We start from the raw sequence: 18,899 nt of genomic DNA, 5'->3' as shown, positions 1-18,899 counted from the left end.
AAATACTTTAGACTAAATTGTTCACTTTGAGTTAAATTGTTGTACAAAAAAATTGTCAGGAGTTGATCCGCTTAGGAATTGGCATTATGCCGAGGCAGTTCTACCATGCTAAGATTTATGGTGATAATAGTCAGCTTGAATTATAAACAGAAATACGATCATACGACCCTGCAAACGAAAGGGAGAAGAGAAGTGAAGGAACAGACACAATTTCAAATGTCTATAATTAATAATTGCTAGGTCAAAATGGTTCAAAGTTTAGAGTATAAGAATTAACAAGTGTTTGAAACACTTGGAGTCGTTGTCTAGAGTTTAATGCGTCAATATAGGGATAGTAAAACAAAACTAGAGGGCAAAAGAAATGAAGAACCGTGACCCCCAAACACCACAAATAAGAGACAGAGGTTGAAAATACTAGGTCCCAAGAAAAACTCCATTTTTTAAAGAATATATTAAGACGACAACCAAACTACCCTTCTATTCTCATTAATTATATTAGTTTCTTTCCTTCTAACTCGAATAATACAGTTTGATAGCTAGACTGGATACAGTTCAATGACAAAAAAAACAAACAAAAAAAAACAAAAAAACAACAAAACACTTTTATTGCAATGACATAAAAAATAATACCGTTTCTCGATGAAAAAAAAAGGCAATGATTTTTTCTGCAGTAACTCTTTTATAGAGGACCAAAAAATCAATGACACAGAACGTCAACAGAACGTTTTTTGGCCAAAAAAATCTGACACCTCAAACAATGATAATATCGTCAAATAAATGCTTTACTTTCTTTCAAACTTTATTATCTTTATGTGTTCCAAGCTACGTTTTGGAACACAATCCCAAAATGAGGTGCATCAAAAATGAAAAAGTTCGTTTAAGAAAAACGTCTGTATATAATAGTACACCGTTGTATTTTCACATTATTTTTTTGTTTCAAATGATATTTCAAACATTTACTTTTCCATTAGAGGGTTCTATCTTTGAATTTGAAGGCAAATTTAATGAGACAATGATGACACGTCTGAGAAATATTCTTTACTCTGTTACTGTTTTTTCTTCTATTGCATTTCTATTTTTCTATTTTTCTAACTGCATTTTTGTTTCTTTTCTAATTATATATAATTATTTATTTTTTTTTTAATTTCTATTTTTCTTCTAACTGCATTTTGTTTGGATAAAGATATTCTCTGAAGATGGTCAAATGAAATAACAAAAGCTGATCTTTTCATTAATAATTAAATTTATACAGTTAAATTGCTTATTTTGTATTAAAATCAAGTCAAAACATTCCTTAAAAATGAAGTTTGATTGTCAATCTTTTTTCAAGCTCTTCTTATTTTCTTTTTTTTTGCAATTTCTAAGTCATTTTTTTGTTGTTTGTGTGCTCTGCTTTCCTCGTCAAATTCAATACTTATTATCTTTCAAACAACGGCAAGAAACTAATAATAGAATGAATTTGACAGTGATCTTTTCCAAAATGTAAGTTTCAGACATATACTTGCTGAGATTAGGTGTAATTTAGCACCACAAAACTGATTTTTTTATTGGGGGGGGCATATATTTTCTATTTGAAGACATTCAGAAAGCTACAAGAGCCTCAGGTTTACGTTTGAAATATTACGGAACAGTCTTGTCCTGTAGTGCAGATTTATTTAGAGTTGTCTCCCTGAACGAGGTATTCCATCAAGGTCATCGGTTGATTCCTTCAAGCAAAGGCTCAAAAGTCAAGTCGTTAAAAAATTAGCATCACATTTGGCACTCTTGATGTACCGCGATGCACCATAGAATTTTATAAAAAGAAGAAAATGTGGGTACATTTGGTACAATATTTGCATCTCCATACACAAGCGTAAATAGCACTAACCAGCATCATGAAGTTAGCATAGTTAAACCAAAAAAACGGAAATTTTTAAAAATGATACTAACCAAGTAAAAAGTCAAGTGACATATATACATATATTAACCGTCCAAAACAATTGACCAAATCTGATAAGTTTGGAAAAACTGATCAAATAAGACAGAGGGAGGTGAAAGCTTCCCCAACTTCTCAGTTTTTATTCGAATTGAATTCATTTTCTTATATTTAAATTATTTTGGTTTGTAATATCGGTACCCAAGGTACTCTAATGCGAGGAGGGTTGCTACTCTCTCAAACACCACCTTTTAAATCAATGTTTGATTTTTCAAGAAAAATACTTCGAAAATCTAGTGTATGCTTCATTTAGTGTATTTGCTTTTCAAAACAAAGTACAATTATCCAAAAAAATCTCAGTTATTGAGTATTAAAACTGTCGAGGATTCTTTCAAACAGTCTGCTGCACCTCTTCTAGAACATTTGAAAATATGAGTCTGCAACACTTTTTTGGGGAGGGGGATACGTATCCTTCTTCCAATAAGAGAATCCATTGACAGTCCATTAACTCGATCGGATAAACGGTCTGTAATAACAGTTTGTTTTTATGGACAGCATTAAGCCTGTGTCCCTGGTCCATATTTGCCAACCAACAAATGATACTTAAAACTAAACAGTCTTATAGAAATAATAGGCCTAGTTGCTAATTGACGCTGAAATACTACTGTAAATACCAAAAATGAGATCAATAAACTTTAATGAGAAAGTGGAATTTTACCAAGCATACTTAAGAAATCAGTAAAAAGTCAGCATTAATGCTAGAAGGTACAAAAATTTTCTTCTTCAGATAATAATACCAGTCTTCTCTGGTTTGACATATACTTAGTTACAGGCCAATCTTCACCTGAATAAGACTTTGTGAAAGTAGTACCCTTTTGAAATTTTTATTTTGTTCCAAATTATCTTTTGTTCCTAAGGCATTTTCCAATGAATATACACAAAAAAGTTTTTTTCTTCAAAATTTAGGAGGGTGGGGTAAAAAAAGAAGATAAACGCCCCCCCTCCTTTATTTTTCGTGATGCTAACATCAGGGAAGGAAAAAAACGAGAACACTTGTTTAACAGAAACAACAACTAAACAGCAGCAGCTACTTCAGTTTGGCAATGACTGTCTTCATGAAACTAAATAAAACTAAAACTAAAAAAGTCTTTTTAAATAAAATTCAATTTCAACTAAAATGTCGAGGGTACAACACCCAGAGATCCAAACATTATAACATCGTATGTCAAAAGTCCTTCTTTATAAATACTTATGGTTGAACTCCACAAGTTGAATTAAGTTTCCAAGATCCTTTTTATGTATCCAAGAGATCCACACATTACAAAATTATATTTCACAGGTCCTTTTTCTTAAATAATTGGTTGAACTCCATGACCTGACTTACTCTTCTCTGTCAATTACTGATTTTCAAAATCAATATCCTGAACAGAGATTCGATCAATGAGGGGAAAAAGACAATAAAGAAAATTCACTTCATCACTAAACACCTTTAAATACGAGGTATTGATATATCCGTGGCAGAGGTTGACAGTCCAAAACTTATATAAATAAAGCCTAATTTTCGGCATCAGGAAGCGCCATTTGTGTTTCCATTGAGACAAAGCGTTTTTTTGAGTTTATCGAGTCGTAGTGTGCGTAATCGGATAATGGACTTCATTCGAAGACAAGAAATTACCAGCCAGGCAACACTCCTACGAAAAACAAAGATATTAAAATATTCAAGGCATCTTATTTCAAAACGTTTCCAGCTGACTTTAAAATACCAATATTTCATGATATTTATTTTTGCTCTAAAAAAACTAAAACTAAAAATTCTTTTTACAAATAAAATTCAAATTCAACTAAATTGCCGAGGGTACAACACCAAGAGATATTTTATGCATCTAACTTCAAAACGTTCCCAGCTAACTTCAAAATACCATTATTTCAATTTTTTTTTGCTTTCCAATGTCTATTTTTGCTCTAAAAAACCATGACTACACACTAGTTACCCAGAAATATTCAAATCTAGTCATAATTTTTATCTTTTACCGTTAAATTATTTAGTTTTGCTTCATTTTGGTTGATAAACGTCATTCAAAGACAAGAAATTATCCATCAATCAGCACTCTTATAAAAAGCAACCATATTAAAATATTCTAGACATCACGTTTCAAGATGTTTCCAGGTAATTTGAAGATAGCTTTTTTTCAAGATTTTTATTTATTTTTTTCACTTTCCTGTTTTATTTTCAGAGTTATTTTTACTCTCGAAATCAAGACGAGAAATCTAAAAACTAAGTATCTAAATGTGGTCAAATCTAGTCAAAATGATACAAATTATTTCTAGCATTTAGAGGTTTAGGAAAAACACTAATATATAAAATTTTTGGAAATTATCTATAATATTTATCTATAATTATTAAACTATAATTATTATAATTATAATTATCTATAATCTATATTAATTATCTATAATTAAATTATCTATATTCATTATCTATAATACTTATCTATAATTATTAAACTATAATTGTTACAATTATAATCATCTAATTATCTAGTTCTGACATCTAGCCATCTAGAGACTTTAAGGTGTTTTCCAGATGACTTGGCTGATTAATCAATGACTAGGCTGTTAAACTAGCTGATTAAACAATTCTAGCTTGACTTTTAGAATATCCTAGTTTTTCTTCCTTTTATTGATATAGTTCATCCGAAAACAAAAATTGAAAAAGACACAAAACTTATACAAAAGAAACCCTCGCCAAATATTATAGACTTCTAGTTCTGACATCTAGTCATCTAGAGACTTTAAGGTGTTTTCCAGATAATTCCAATGTAACCTCATTTCAAGAATTTTATTTCTTCTGATGTTTACTTAAGAAGTTTAAAGACATCTAGATACTCTAGTCAAATCTAGCTAAACTAGATGTATATTTAACCAACGGCATCGTTTGGAGAAAATAATTATGAGAAAAAAAAATCATTGTATAGCCTATACCCCTCGACTATCCAGATAGATAGATATATCGATAGATAGACAGATATATTCACACGAAAGCCAAATTGGGCCACGGTAACATACACAAAACAAGCGAAAAAATACAGCAATAAAACACAAACCGAAAAGACACTAAAACTAATTATCTAAGAAAATCACCACGATACCTCATACCTACCCGGACGAACTTTCCAATATTATTTATATTTAAGTAACGCCTACTGCTCAAAACTTCAAAAATACAATCTCTATGGACTCCTCTTGCCCCACCCCACAAATAAAATGCTGGAGCTACGCCCCTATAATTAACCATAACTTTAAAAATTCTTAACCATTGCAGTTTTCTTAATTTTCATTGATAAACTTGTTTGGGAGATGTGGAATTACCAACCATACAATGTTCTCACAAGAAGTATCGACACTAATAACTACTGTTACTACTACTACTAACAACTAAATGCAGCGCCAAGCAACCTGAGGCCAACACAGCTACAGACTCTCATCTTCTAGCCCAATATATGCAAAGCCTCCCTATTTGAAGTTCCCGTTTCCCTTAAATCTTCCTTTCTTCCTTTATGACATTCTGACACCCCCGACCGCGGACGACATGCTTTCGGTTTAGCCTTAGACGGTTGACTGAATAGGAAAATCTTCGGCAATCTGCCATCCTTCATCCAAAGAACGTGCCCTAGCCATCTCAGCCTTTCTCTCATTATAGCTTTAGAAAGGAGTATTGAACTAACTTTTCGTAAAGCCTACTGTTTGAAATATGGTCAGTCAGCCGAGTACCCACAACAATCCGCAGTCAATTTTTCTGTAAAACATCTAGCAAATCTTCATCTGCTTTTCGGATTGCCCATTCTCCAGAGCCATATTTGACAACTGCCATCACTGTACCTTCCAATATTCTAATTTTGTCTTGCAGACTTATCTTCCTATTCTTCCAAACTTTTTTCAACTGCGAAAAAACACCCTGAGCCCTGGCTATTCTACTTTTAAAATTTTCACTGCTCCCACTGGCTTTATTAATAGTACTACCAAGGTAAGTGAAGCTGTCTACCTGATCAATCTTTTCGTTACACAACGTTAGCTTTTCATCTTCACTTATTCCTAACCTTAACGACTTAGTCTTCTGAAGATTAATATTCAAACCTATTCTAGCACCCTGAACTCGCAAAACCTCTATTTGCTCACACTCATTCATTTTGTATTTTGATGACTTAAGGATGCAGTCATTTTATTTTACGATGATTTAAACATCTAGGATACTTCAATCAACAGCATAATCTTAGTCTAGGATAGTTTTCCTCCCCATTTGATACCGTGTTCTTCCATTACTTTTCCTGTATTCCTTAAGACGAAGTCCATCAAAATGATCCATATAAAGGAGGAAAGAACACAACCCTGCTTAACTACTGATTTAATACGAAACCAGCTACTAACCTCAGTTCCACCCTTAACTGCAGCAGAATAATTCTCGTATATAGAATAGCGCAAATCACTGTAATGTATTTGTCTGGTACACCATACAAGGATAAAAATCTTTGCTAAAGCTCTTCTGTAAACAGAATCAAACGTTTGCTCATAATCTACAAAACTGAGGAACAAAGGTGTTTGATAAAACTGAGGAGTCAGGGACTTGTCAATTATTAACCAAAAGTGAAAATTTGGTCATCACATCCTCTACCCTTTATAAAAAGGACGCTTTCCAACCGACGCTGATAATGCTCTAGTATACAGTGAAAAAAAAAAAAAAAAAAAAAAAAATCAGTTACGTCTTTTAGAACTAGGTATCTAGTTAATTCTAGATAATGTAGAATCTCAATGTAAGATAATCTATTCCATCTAGAAAACAGGTATCTAGACATTTTAAGATGTTTTTATAATCTATTCAATTAATTTATCGATATTAAAATGTCCCAGTTTTTATTTCTTTTAACTCCTACTTTGCGCACTTTTTTCTCTGAAAAGCCGCACAAACCTATCAGCTTCATAGCTTAATTAAGTGTTATTTTCATCCATATTTGAGATAGGATCCCTTTTACAAAACCTTTCCATTCAACTTATTCTTTATTATATCGCGATGTAAATAAGTTTGAATCTGACAAAGCGCTCCATATACGTGTCAAATCCATTTGGATTTTTCATTGAATTATTTAACTTACCCTCGATATCCCCCTTTCTAGCTCAGATATTGCTGACAACTTTACCATTCATTCCCCGGATATTTCGTGATTTATACCTAGTATGACAACTTAAACGAATTGTGATTCCATTCTTAGGCCATTTTCTACACTTTTAGAGGCTATTAATCGGGATAGAGGAGGTCCTTTCCTTTCAGGAAAAAATATGGAACATATTAAATATATATTAAATATAGTTAAAATATAAATATAGGAACATATTAAAAAATATGTTATTTGCATCTATTAATGATAATGAGGTAACTTTAAGACATGTAGAAATTAAGAAGGTGTTCCTAATAACTGTAAATATTAATAAAATCTGCAACAAAACTAAAAACTGGCATAAATAATTTTATTATTTGAAACAAATTATTTAAATTTTATGTCCCTTACAGTATTTTACGTGTTTTTTCTTCAAGCGCACAATGCCTATCTTAATCGAATGCTATCTCCAAACATATTTGAATCTTAAGCTACTTTTTGTTCTCAGCTCAGATATTGCTGATAACTTTACCTTTTCCAGATATTCTCCAAATATCAGGAGAATACCTATACCGATTTATACCACAATGCCTATCTTAATTGAATGCTATCTCCAAATATATTTGAATCAGTCTTGAGCTGCTTTTTGTTCTCAGCTCAGGCATTGCTGATAACTTTACCTTTCCCTGATATTCTCCAAATATCTGGAGAATATCTATACCACAAAACCTATCTAAATCGAATGCCGTCTCCAAACATATTTGAATCAGTCTTGAGCTACTTTCTGTTCTCAGCTCAGGTATTGCTGATAACTTTACCTTTTCCAGATATTCTCCAAATATCAGGAGAATACCTATACCTATCTATACCACAATATCTATCTTAATTGAATGCTATCTCCAAATATATTTGAATCAGTCTTGAGCTGCTTTTTGTTCTCAGCTCAGGTATTGCTGATAACTTTACCTTTCCTTGATATTCTCCAAATATCTGGAGAATATCCATATCACAAAACCTATCTTAATCGAATGCTGTCTCCAAACATATTTGAAAAAGTCTTGAGCTACTTTCTGTTCTCAGCTCAGGTATTGCTGATAACTTTACCTTTCCCACATATTCTCCAAATATCAGGAGAATATCTACACCTATCTATACCAAAATATCTATCTTAATTGAATGCTATCTCCAAATATATTTGAATCAGTCTTGAGCCACTTTTTGTTTTCAGCTCAGATATTGCTGACAGCTTTACCTTTCCCAGATATTATCCAAATTATATCTCGTATGACAACTTAAACTATGTGCAGATCAACTCTTCTTGTATTTCTTACCAAAAATTAAGCAGACAGGATAGTAGAGATACTTCCCTGTCAGATGTTAGTAAGGTGTTATGAGCATTTAAAGATATTAGTACCATATAAAATAAAAAAACGGGTATAAATAATTTTCAGTAGAAAGGGTTTAAAATATTATTTATCTTTTTATTCCTTTTAACTCTCATTTTATGCACCCTCTTAAACCACGGAGTATCAGTCCGTAATCGAATACTGTTTCAAGACATAGTTGAGTTGAGCCCCCCCCTCGACTCAACTTTTAAGCTCAGATATTGTTGGCGCCTTTACCTGTCATTTCCCAATTTAAATCTTAAATTCTCCAACTTAAATCTGGTAAACAATCTGCAATTTAACTTCTTATATTTTCTATAATAATTCACCTTTAGACCATAATCATTATAGAAAAAAGGGGAAATGAGATCAATTTCAGATGTTAATAGCGTCTACAAGAAAGATGGTAAAAAAGCAATAAACATGTGACGTAAATTGTTTGTTTAAAATATAAAATGCGCGTTTAAAATATAATAAAACATAAATACGTAGCATAACTTTAATATCTGTATTTTACTATAATTTGGGTACAAGGGGGACGATTTCCCAGTTCATATATTTAATATTTTCTAGGTGCTGCGAGAGTTCCACATGTTTTTTATTTATTTAATCTCTGTTCATTTTTAATTCATTTCTGTAAAAATAAAAAAATAAAGAAAAAGAACTAAAAAATATCTTGAAGGTAATGATTGGGTATTCTATGAATTTATTCTAAGGCCCTAATAGAATGAGCGATTAATATTGACCCGTCACCAAGCCCCCCCCCCAAAAAAAAAAACAAAAAAAAAGAAAACACTCAAATCTGAATCTATGCAAAAAGCCGATTTCTGCATGCATACTTTTTTAGTTTCTTAGTTAGCAAAGAGTAAATGAATAAATCTTTTACTTTTTTTTAAAGGTTCTATTTTGGGATGCTTTTACCCTAAGAAGTATCCAAAAATTCCTTTTGTCACAGATTTGTCACAGTCGTCAAAGACAGGCTAAATTCTAAATTAATTCCTCATCAGTCGAAGTAGAAAACATTACGAATTTCATCCTCCTTTAAAAATAAATTCATATAAATATTTTATAAATATTTATACATACATTTAAAAATCGCAGTTTTAAGCTCTTTGCATAAAACTTGTAGAAAAATTAAAATCATCATTAAGATAAAGAAGAAACAACAGATTAGTAGGCAATTGTTAAGCCCTTCTAATTTCAAAGAAAGATACTAGATAACATGCTTAATTAGAATAAAATAAATTGATACTTAACATAGTTTAAAGCAGAATTGATATCCAAATTGGCCCGCAATTTTCATACCGCAAAAATTTTGGTATAAAGTAGTAAAAAAAAAATACTAAGAGAAAACTGATAGCCCATCATTTATTCTATTTCCTCCCTTATCCACGTCCTTCATATCTCATTCCAAAAAATGCATATTAAGCAACAGAATACTATATGGTATAGTATACGTGTATTGTGCAGCTGAATATACATAAAAAAATTGTGTTTTTTACCGAGTGTTGTGAATTGTTTATTTTAGTGAAAAAAAAAATCTTATTTCGAGCTTAATGTTCCCTTTTCTCATAATATCGAAAAAAAAATTGCAGCCAAAACCGAAAAAGAAACAGCAAAAATTTGAACAAAGATTGTCTCATTTTTGCTTTTTTTTCGAACTCTAAAAATTATTTGTGTTTATGTATCTTTCAATATGGTCAAAGTGATTTCAAATGTGCCAAATTCCAATCTGTTTCATTTTTTAGATTTTTGCAATTTCTGATCATTACATATAGTCATTTTGAATTACACACTTATCATATAATGTTGAAAAACAAGGTTGCTGACGAGAAAGTAGACTAATTTGCTAGTTGGATTTGAATCCTCGGAGGATTTCAATATGCCTTAGAGTACGCGTGTATGTGTTTTTATTGTTCTCCTTTTTTACTCTTATATCTTTTTTTGTTCTTTCCCGCTGCATTACCGGCCATAGAGCCTTACGGGGGAAAGGGGGTATGATATGTTTATTGCTGCTAATTTCATATATGATATAGTCATGGCATTATGCAATACCTGTTATTGTATGTGTATTTCATAATTACATTTTGACATTCATCACAGATAATATATATTACATTAAATATTAAATTTTAATAGTGATAACAAATATTAAACATTATAATAATTCTAAAAGACGTTAATCTCACCTAAACCGTATCCTTGTCGAATCCGAGTACTCACACATGTTTCGTACAGTAACCTCAGCTCTTTGTGCCTCAATAATTTTTTCCATGTATCGCTTCTGATAAATAAGTGCTTTCACTGAACTTTCAGCTTTCAGAGCACGCGATAAAAAGGTCAGAACCTGAAAGCAACAAAAAGCAACATTGACAACATGGATGGGGATACCCTTAAACCAGAACACCATATAAACGATGTCTGGAGATGCCGTTCCGAGCTCATTACTGAATTTTCACTTCAAGGGTATCTCAGCCCTTTGAGTAGTGTCAATCAGGTCAAGATTATGGTCTACAGTCTTTTTGAGCTTTTCATGCTTATTTATTTTCATTGTTTTTATTAGTTTTTTTTTCAGGTTCTGGAAATCACTTTTTTTTTAAGTCTTGCCATACCTCTCAAAATTTTAGACTATATATATATATATATATATATATATATATATATATATATATATATATATATATATATATATATATATATATATGTATATATATATATGATTGTTTTATTTTTTCATTATAAATCTAGTGAAAATGAATAAAAACGTGAGAGCCAAAGTCTCAGGCGGGCGACCAAGTTATAGGATTGTCACGTGACCAACAAGTCCCCTGAACTCGCAGGCGAACAAAGCTACCTATATTTTTCATTCCGTTTGAGTTTTAGTAAACGGCAATAACTATGACTCTCGGGGGGAGTAACTCAAATACATGTCTATTTTCTTTTGAAGAGGCATGCCAACCTAGAGTTTCTAAAGCTCCCAACAAAACTTGAAAAGAAAAAGAAAACCTACAAACATAATTTATCAGAGTACCCTAGTCTCCAGGAGCTATCATTTGCTATTAACTACCAATGCACATTTGACTGTGTCGGTAAGACTAGATTAAACTATTTAATTGTCGTAATTACGTCGAGAAATTTATTGTCGTCGAGATAAGGTTTATTTTATTTCTCGGAGAAGTATTTCTCTGGAAGAACAACAATTGTTGTTCTTCCAGTGAACCCAGTAGAGCCCAAAATACTGTTGACGTAAGATTTATAAATCAATTACCATCCTTGGTGAATAGCGACCGTTATCATTGAGATTTTTCCTCTTCCAAATAATCACTTTGCTTCTTGCATTTTCTAGTTTTTTTTCTATAATGGGTGTAAAATTACTTTTTCGACCCCTAGTTGGACTATGTTTCGGATATTCTCTTCTACACATGCTATTTCAGATAAGAAAAAAGAAAAAAAAAAATGAATTCAAATCACCCCGAAGATCAAAAACAGTTCAAAGCTTTTCAGAAAACTGAAAGCCGGTTCAATGGTTTTGTTTAGAGAAAGTAGGGCTTTCCCGCTCAGCTACAAACGATGGACGGGAATGCAGGTTCTTCAGGTTTAAGCTCCCTTCCAGCCATACCCAAGCTCTCAAAATTCTTAGTATTTTCACTAATTTCCTATATTTCAAACACCCGTTTCTTTGCGGTTCTTCAAACTCATATTAAACACAAACTTACATAACCATGTATATTTACCCCCTTCTCCAAATATTTCCTCCGTGCCTGACAACTTTCACTGAAAACGTTCTCAAAATAAGAAGACTTCTTTAAAAATATGTCCCTAGTTTAGGACCTGTTTACCATACATTTTGATATTCCTTTTCTTCCTGTTTCACAGCATATATTCTTGAGGCCGTTTAACAGTTCCCTATCACTCCCTAACAAAGATATAACGAAAGGTTGTTGGTACAAGTATGGTATTCAAAATTTCGACATTACAGCAAAGACAGTTTTGACACCAAACTTTGATAAACGGGAAACTGAGAAATAAACCCAAAGCAATCAATTCTTCCGAGAGCGAAATTCTTCCGAGATATTAGATAAGGGACTGGAAAATAGCGAGTTGGGGGGGGGGGGATAGGAATTAATTTCTCGGTTTGAAAAAATAGAATAAAAAAAATCCTTTTGATTTACCACGGACGGACTACAGTATAAAAGATTTGGCTCAGATACAGGGTCAGTCCGCACTATCTAAAATGGCATAAACAAGATTTGCTATTTTGTTTGTTACCGTCCCCCCTCTAGTAGTTTAGAATGCGGCTACTGGCTACAGGTAGAATTCCGGCTCTGCTCATGAAGTCAAACCTCTGCAACAGAAATAATATCAACAGAAAATGTGTAAAGAGACTCACCATTTCTTTGAAATTCAAAGGCTGATCAGCAATCATTAGAAGGTGTGCATTAGACTCATGCTCCATTGAATCATCGCAAAGAAGACACCGGGAACCCTGCAGTTTGGCAATTTTCTCATTTAAGCTCTTTATAGTCACTTTTAATTTTTCTCTGTCTCCTCTTAACTTGGAACACTGTAAAAGGAACGCTTTTATAAAGTTTCTTCAATAGATGAGAGCGAGAGAGGGAGATGGAAAACGAGAGAGAGAGAGAGAGAGAGAGAGAGAGAGAGAGAGAGAGAGAGAGAGAGAGAGAGAGAGAGAGAGAGAGAGAGAGAGAGAGAGAGAGAGAGAGAGAGAGAGAGAGAGAATCTCTTGGAAGATTTGGTTTGGATGTATGGTTTGTGGCACCGGTTGGGGAGCGTAATCCAGATTAATTATTATTAAATTAGATTACAGTATTATTAAATTAGATTACAGCCTCCGAATGAAGAAGGGCGAAACTAGCTGTATGTACTTATGCAATAGAAAGCAAAATTTATTTCTAGGAACTTCCTTTTGAAGAAGAATCCCTTTATACCCCATTCAGCAAAAAAAACCACCAAAGAAGACAACAATTCGTTGAATAGAGACGTTCAGACGACAATAGCAAGAGGGCTATACTAGTTGCATCCATTGACACATTAAATAGTAGATCTGATTGCAGCTAACCTCTGGCTAAAGAGGATTCACTGCATGCCTCAATCAACAGCACAGCAACTAAAAACCCACAGCATTCATTCGTTATGCTTTCGAGGGAGAGACGCAGTGCTTATGAAATTTCCCTTGGCAAGTTTATTTTCAAAAGAGAAAAGAATCCGTTAGTTTAAAAAATGAAAGGAAACGAGAAGAAATTCAAAGGAACGTTGTCAATATTTATGTGCTACAACTCATGTCCAAAAAAATGACACCGATTTGTTAGAAAATAACAATAGACATTAGTTACCGATGGCATCGGTGGCACATAGTGCTTCTCCATTCCATGCGAAGTAAAAGATGATTGAAAACCTGTTTCACTCAGAAACCAACACCCAAACTCGCAAGACCTTGTAAACTCAATGATCACGACAAAAACTCTCTTATCAAACAGGCTATTCGTTGATCAAAACGTTGTCAATGTTTCACAGAATATTAACAGAACTATCGAATTTTACAAACGATACAAAAAATCATTATTTTCAGCTATGTCTAAAGAGAGATGAAAAAGGCATTTTGCGTAAGTATAAAACCATGATAAAATTGCAACTGATGATTGCAATTTGGTAATTTGGATGTGAACAAAAAATTTCATTGCAAAGAGAAGATTATACTAAATGGATTAAGTAATAATAAGCCCTAAGATGGTGATAGTGGGGTAAAAGACTTTTTAATATATGGTGACAGCAAAATTAAACATAAATAACTGAAGATAATCAAGACGACTTAAAAGAAGAGGAAGTACTTTGTATTTTGAGGAAAACTTTAATGAGACCCCCTTACAAGAAAGGCGATAACAGTGAGTGTAGTAATTACAGAGGCATTAGCTAGATTTCTGTAGGAACTAAATTGCTTAGCATTATGATGCTAATAATAAAGTTTTAACAGAAGGACAGAGTGGTTTTACGAAGGAGAAACAACGCATATATCAAATTTTCATTCTTACATACAAAACTGAGAGACGTTTGAATTATCAGACCCCTTCACTCACCAGTTTTACACATTAAAATAGAAAAGCTTTCGTGAAGGTCTTATCCTTTTATTATATACCAGGCAATCCCATTAAAATGATAAGATCTATGTACAATATAGCTGCAGTTAACATGGGAAGGGAAATAAGTAGTTGGTTTTAGTGGGGGATTAGAGGTTAAGGAAGATTGTGTCCTATTCTTGTTTATATGGATTATTTTAAAATGTACTTAGTCTTAAGGAACACGGCAAAGGCTATGCGAAAACTTTAAACCAAATGGGAAGGTAATATTCTCCTAGATAGATTATACAGACGATTTTAGTATCCTAGAATAGAATCTCAGCAAAATAAATGAATTTTTTGAGGCTTAGAGAGGTCAGGTGCAAGAACAGGTTTGAAAATTCATTTTTAAGGAGATTAAGTCGCTTAGACTAGTAACAAATGAGGACAATGAGAAAATAGATTAAGTGGAATGTCTCATCTATTTGGGTAGTATAATTAGTAAAGAAGGTGGATGAAGTAAAGACGTAGAAAATAGAATTGCCAATGCGGAGGACATTTTTCATAATCAAAAACGTAAGGAAGAATAGGAAGATAGGTCTTCCAATCTATATTAGAACATTAGAAGCCTCATTAGTAACAGCGGTCAAGTATGGTTTTTGAAACGTGGGCACCTCAAAAGGGGATACTCGTTTGACAAGTTTTCCAAGGGGATACTCGTTTGAATGACCGTATATCAAATGATAAGCTATAAGAGAAATGTGGTTCGATCCCAATTTATAGGGTTATAGTGAACGAAGGTTAGGGTGACTAAGCAAGTTTTACAGACGAAGCTATTTTACTGGCTGTCCTTTTAGGATTCATTGGCATCCATCTTAGGCCAAAATAAAATCAGGTCGTACAAAATGTAATGAGAACAGGTCGTCAGGAAGGATTTAACTGAGGTTGGAACATTCTGTGGGGAGGGGGTGAAGAGTAAATCTTAAAACAGACGGTGTAGAAAGGGAACGCGTGCAGCAGGAGGGGCCCCAGGCGGCTAATTGGCTTGGGGCAACAGTGATATGTTAGCAGCATTATGTCTATAGTTGACTTCGGTTGCAGTACATTTAAGATATGTATCACCTATGTGTAGAGGGTATTTCTGTAATTAGATTGTCTCTTAAGCATTTTTGATCACAATTTCTCTCTGCAAATTATGTTTTTTTTTTTTTTTTTTTTCTTTTTTTTTTTTTTTTTTTTTTTTGGTCTAGTCTCTTCTCCACAGATTTATTGTCATTTGAGTTCAAACCAATCACATTATTCTTCATTTCTGGAATTTCTCTTCATTGGGGGGGGGGTCATCTGTTTTTGTTTTTTTATTCTACATGTACTGTATCCTAGAGCTATTAACGAGGCATATAGTTTTTTTTAATTGTATTTTGTTCATAGCAACCATATAATACTATATATTTTCTTCTATGAATGTTAAAGTAAGACAATTTGTCAAAAAAAAAAAAAAATCGTTTTTTTTTCGGTTTTAACTTCAATGTTAAAAAGTGTGCTTTAATCTTGTGACGTATTTTTACAAGCCAGTCACATTATTCTTCATTTCTGGAATTTCTCTTCATTAGGGGGGGGGGGGGTGTCAAAATGTATGTTTCGAAAGAGGGGAGGGGCAATTGTTTAAAATTTATTCAGTGAAAATACCAAACAAAGCAGATTTTCGATAAGAATACAACAAAAAAGTACCTTTAATAATTTAGGGGGCACAAAAATGTAGAGGATGTGTAAAAACAAGAGAAAGAAGAAGAAATAACCAGCAAAAAATTTGAAATCGTAAAATCAATTCTCATAAAATAATGTCACTACAATCTATGAAGAATAAAAAGTAATTATTCTACTAAGTAATTACTTCGAAATCAGAATTGGATATTCGACATTTTGCAGCAGAATTTCGATATCGATTTGACCAATCATTTTATAACTTTTCGTAATTTTAATAAAAAACGATTTTTTTTTGCACTTTGAACTCCGGGTTAATTTTAAGTAGGCTACAGCTAAAAGTCCATTTAATCCTAAATAAAACAAATATGTAATTTGAATATAATAAAGATTGACAGTAAATAAAGTTATAGAATGTTCAGAAACAGTTAAACTTATGGTTTACGTAAAAAAGAGAATCGGTTGAAAGAAATATCAAACGAATTAAATGATTGTCTTTCATAAAATAGTAGAACAAAATTAGTCAAAATTAAACTGTCAAACTTATGTTTTAGGTAAAAAAAAATCAATGAGAAACAAGTGAATTAATTGAATACTTTAATCATGAAAAATACATATGTTGGTTCTTTTGTACCATTTGTTTTTTTCCAGTTTACGAAATTTTAGTTTTAAAAACTGGTCAATCCAAAGAAATTGTGAATCACTGATATAAAACTTAAAAAAAAATCTATATTTTGGCAAATATTGTTTTGTTTGCCAAAGTGATGACTATCCATCTTAATATCCGTCTTAATTGATGTTATAAGGTTCTTAAGAATTCTACACCTTTCGAAGATTATGCTAGAAATGGGACAAGATAATTATTTGTGACCAGGCCTTCTTCTGCTTCCAAACCAATAGCCATTTTAGTCTTGGAAATATATATATATATATATATATATATATATATATATATATATATATATATATATATATATATATATATATATATATATATATATATATATATAGTAACCTCGTCTTTTTCCTGTTTAATTAATACTAATATTCACTAATGAGATGATCCATTAATCGTAACTTTTTTTCAAAGTATGCTTTTGTAGCCAATATCATCGAGGCTTAAAAAAAATTATTAGAGACTACCCTTTCTTCTGCTTCAAAGTTCAAAAGCCATTTTAGTCCTGTAACCGTGTGTTGCTTAAATAGCAAAAATAGATCGATGTGCTCCTAATCGTTATTAAATAAAAAAAAAAACTAGTTTTTTGTACTGAAAGTAAGGAGCGACATTAAAACTTAAAACGAACAGAAATTACTCCGTATATGAAATGGGTTGTCCCCTCCGCAGTCCCTCGCTCTTTACGCTAAAGTTTGACTCTTTGCCACAATTCTACTTTTTAAAACAATTAAAAACTTTAGCGTAAAGAGCGAGGGACTGCGGAGGGGACAACCCATTTCATATACGGAGTAATTTCTGTTCGTTTTAAGTTTTAATGTCGCTCCTTACTTTCAGTACAAAAAACTAGTTTTTTTTTTATTTAATTTCTGAACGTTTTTGAATTAATGCATGTTTGATTTTGGCTCTCCGCACATAAATTATTGAAATGAAATTAGTATATTAATTTTTTTTTGGCTAAATGGCTTTCTCTTAGTTTTGATCAGACGATTTTGAGAAATAAGGGGTGGGGAAGGAGGCCTAGCTGCCCTCCAATTTTTCGGTTACTTAAAAAGGCTACTAGAACTTTTAATATTCAACGAACGTTTTTATTAGTAAAAAATATACGTACCTTAAGAATTAACTTACGTAACAAACTTTTATATTCTTATATTTTTATTATGTGTACGAGGGGGTTTGTACCCTCGTTAATACCTCGCTCTTTACACTAAATCGTAAGTTTTGTCCCAATTCTTTAAGAATGACCCCTGAATCAAAAAGGCCGTAGAATAAATAGTTGAAATCACTAAAAATATTTTAGCATAAAGAGCGAGGTATTTATCTCCTCCTAAATAACTCGCTCTTTACGCTAAAGTATTTTTAGAACCCCTCATATGCGTAATAATCTCTGTTCGTTTTAAATTTCAATGCTATTCCTTACTTTCATTTGAAAAAACGTTTTCATGTTTCTCCCTCTCCCATGTTCAGCCCTCTCCCATCAACCCCACCCCCCAAACCAAAAAATTCCCCTGAAAACGTCTGTACACTTCCCAATAACCATTACTATATGTAAACACTGGTCAAAGTTTGTAACTTGCAGCCCCTCCCTCAGGGATCGTGGAGGAGTAAGTCATTTCCAAAAGACATAGTTATTATGGTTTTCGACTATGTTGAACAAAATGGCTATCTTAAAACTTTAATCTGTTGACTTTTGGAAAAAATGAGCATGGGAGGGGGCTTATTTGCCCTCCAATTTTTTTGGTCACTTAAAAAGGGCACTAGAACTTTTCATTTCCGTTAGAATGAGCCCTCTCGCGACATTCAAGGACCACTTGGTCGATAAGGTGACCCCTGGGAAAACAAAACAAAAAAAAACAAACAAACAAATAAACACGCACCCGTGATTTGTCTTCTGGCAAAAAATACAAAATTCCACATTTTTTAGATAGGAGCTTGAAATTTTTGCTATAGAGTCCTCTGATATACCAAATGCGATAGTGTGATTTTCGTTAAGATTCTATG

The 18,899-nt window shown here is 32.5% G+C and overlaps 1 protein-coding gene across 5 annotated transcripts in view; it reads right to left on the bottom strand.

Moving 5' to 3' along the window:
- Positions 1 to 3,250: 3,250 nt before the first annotated feature.
- Positions 3,251 to 18,899, bottom strand: part of LOC136043803 (girdin-like) — a 161,902-nt gene continuing 146,253 nt past the window's right edge. For 3 of the 5 annotated variants that reach the window (XM_065728725.1, XM_065728733.1, XM_065728739.1), the window contains 3 exons: positions 12,841 to 13,014; positions 10,640 to 10,797; positions 3,251 to 3,606 (listed from right to left, as the gene is read on the bottom strand). In XM_065728725.1, the coding sequence (XP_065584797.1) occupies positions 3,483 to 3,606; positions 10,640 to 10,797; positions 12,841 to 13,014 (456 nt within the window). In that variant the 3' untranslated portion in view covers positions 3,251 to 3,482. Of the gene's footprint in view, positions 3,607 to 9,371; positions 9,490 to 10,639; positions 10,798 to 12,840; positions 13,015 to 18,899 lie in introns of those variants that run through there. The other 2 variants (XR_010621735.1, XR_010621737.1) reach the window with 2 other exon arrangements.

Source organism: Artemia franciscana, chromosome 1, assembly GCF_032884065.1.
Source record: "Artemia franciscana chromosome 1, ASM3288406v1, whole genome shotgun sequence".
NCBI classification, from domain to species: domain Eukaryota; kingdom Metazoa; phylum Arthropoda; class Branchiopoda; order Anostraca; family Artemiidae; genus Artemia; species Artemia franciscana.
The sequence above is the reverse complement of the archived record's forward strand: the minus strand, read 5'-3'. Positions and strand labels throughout refer to the sequence as shown.